The sequence below is a fragment of the Nelumbo lutea genome, chromosome 2 (assembly GCF_056320005.1).
Source record: "Nelumbo lutea isolate HS-2025 chromosome 2, American lotus-T2T, whole genome shotgun sequence".
Taxonomy (NCBI): domain Eukaryota; kingdom Viridiplantae; phylum Streptophyta; class Magnoliopsida; order Proteales; family Nelumbonaceae; genus Nelumbo; species Nelumbo lutea.
In genome coordinates, this window is record NC_142685.1 from 44,139,622 (window position 1) to 44,141,311 (window position 1,690).

Genomic DNA, 1,690 nt, shown 5'->3' on the forward strand with positions numbered 1-1,690 from the left:
TTGGGCGGGCTTGGCTCGTGGACTATATATTGGGCCTGAAATTAACTGCACGCCCTCAACTGGCCAAGCCCAACCATACGCTAATAACAATGTAACTTGAGCCAGTACATCTAACTCTATGGTTAGATTTATTGTTCATTGAGAACCCTATTATGGCCATATATATGAAAAGAAAAACTTACAATTACAACAACTCAATTAGGATCAGCATTTCATGTCTCTAACTCTGATATGTAAGACCCAGTTGGATTTTGTTTCATATTCTGTTAGTGGGTAACTTTGATTCAGAAGATCAGATAAATTTCATTCAATATAAGTTGTGAGGCATGAACATATTAATGGTTGAAGCTGAAGTTGGGTTGAATCCGCGTTATGTAGCAGAGTAGCATAACTCTCTCTCTCTCTCTCTCTCTCTCTCTCTCTCTCTCTCTCTCTCTCTCTCTCTCTCAATTATTAAATTGATTAATTCATGATCCTTGAAACCATCTATCTATGTATGCAATACATAAAATACAGTCAAAAGAAAGAAAATGGAAGTATTAAGATTGCCAAGAAATAGACCCTGATGATTATCAAATGAAGAGACGACGACCAAGATTCAACTAGAAGGGAAGAGAAGAAAATCCTGTCATTAATTTCCCTATACAAAGTATGAAAGGATGAAGATCTGCATGCATTAATTCATCGGTCATCAAACCAATACGTAGATGGCGTATATAATTCCCGGAATATAACCCAGTATTGTCAGCAACAAGTCGATCCAGAACTCAACCTGCAATTTCAAAAGTTTAAACGAATTAAACCCCAAAAACCAGAGATCAGAAAAATCAATTCCAACCTCTAAACCAGAGCAACAGTACTGAAGACACGAGTTATTACTGCACAGCCATAGCGAAGGAAAACTCCAACAGGGGGTAGAAATATGGCCAAAATCACTTCCAGAAACGTTGCTGCAGCCATTTCAATTCTTTCTTGCTATATAAACTTGTGACTACTTTCCGCTAATTAGCCTTTTCTGTTGATGGCTTTTCTGCACTGATCAAGTGGGACGAAGAACTAAGGCGGGAGATAAAAGTGGGGAGACATGGAGAGAGATTTGCAGCGAGGCACCGATTGTTGGGGACAAACATGCAGCGATGAAGCAGCTGGGAGAGTCCACGTAAAGGGTGCAATTCTGATACGTGTAGGCCTCCTAATGCAAATTTGTTGTTGGAACTACTAGAAGATGCGAAGAACGAAGTTGTCGATTTTACAGGAAATATAATATTTTTGCTGCCCGATGCATGTGGCCAGCTGAACACAAGTTTCAGACTCTCTCAGTATGTGTGCATGACACATATGATAATCTCACAAACGCTCTCTAATTAACGAAAGTATATATGAATGACTCTGTTAGTGTTAGGCAGACCTTCACGCTTAAATAGTAGTGTAATAGTGTTTGTTCAGTGTTGATTAGTCACCACGCAGCCTGTATTATTTCATCTTGAAACGTGTTAAGAATGAAAACAGAAGAAAGAAATCCATTCATTCACTTTTAACATGTAAAAGAGACCAAATGGTCTAAAGAGAGAGAGACCAAATGGCTGGCCGAATTGGATATTTCCATGATCACCACTATTATTATTTTTTTTTTGAAAGATATGATCACCATTAATTGGATAAGGAGTAGGGGTTAGCTTAGCGTCTGTTT

General features: G+C 38.5%; 1 protein-coding gene across 1 annotated transcript; it reads right to left on the bottom strand.

Moving 5' to 3' along the window:
* Positions 1–458: 458 nt before the first annotated feature.
* On the bottom strand, positions 459–1,222 carry LOC148870253 (low temperature-induced protein lt101.2). The gene is made up of 2 exons (XM_088968000.1): positions 880–1,222; positions 459–772 (listed from the first exon to the last, which is right to left on the bottom strand). The coding sequence occupies exons 1-2, from the start codon at positions 958–960 to the stop codon at positions 692–694; spliced, it is 162 nt and encodes a 53-aa protein (XP_088824126.1). The 5' UTR covers positions 961–1,222; the 3' UTR covers positions 459–691.
* Between the last annotated feature and the right edge of the window lie 468 nt (positions 1,223–1,690).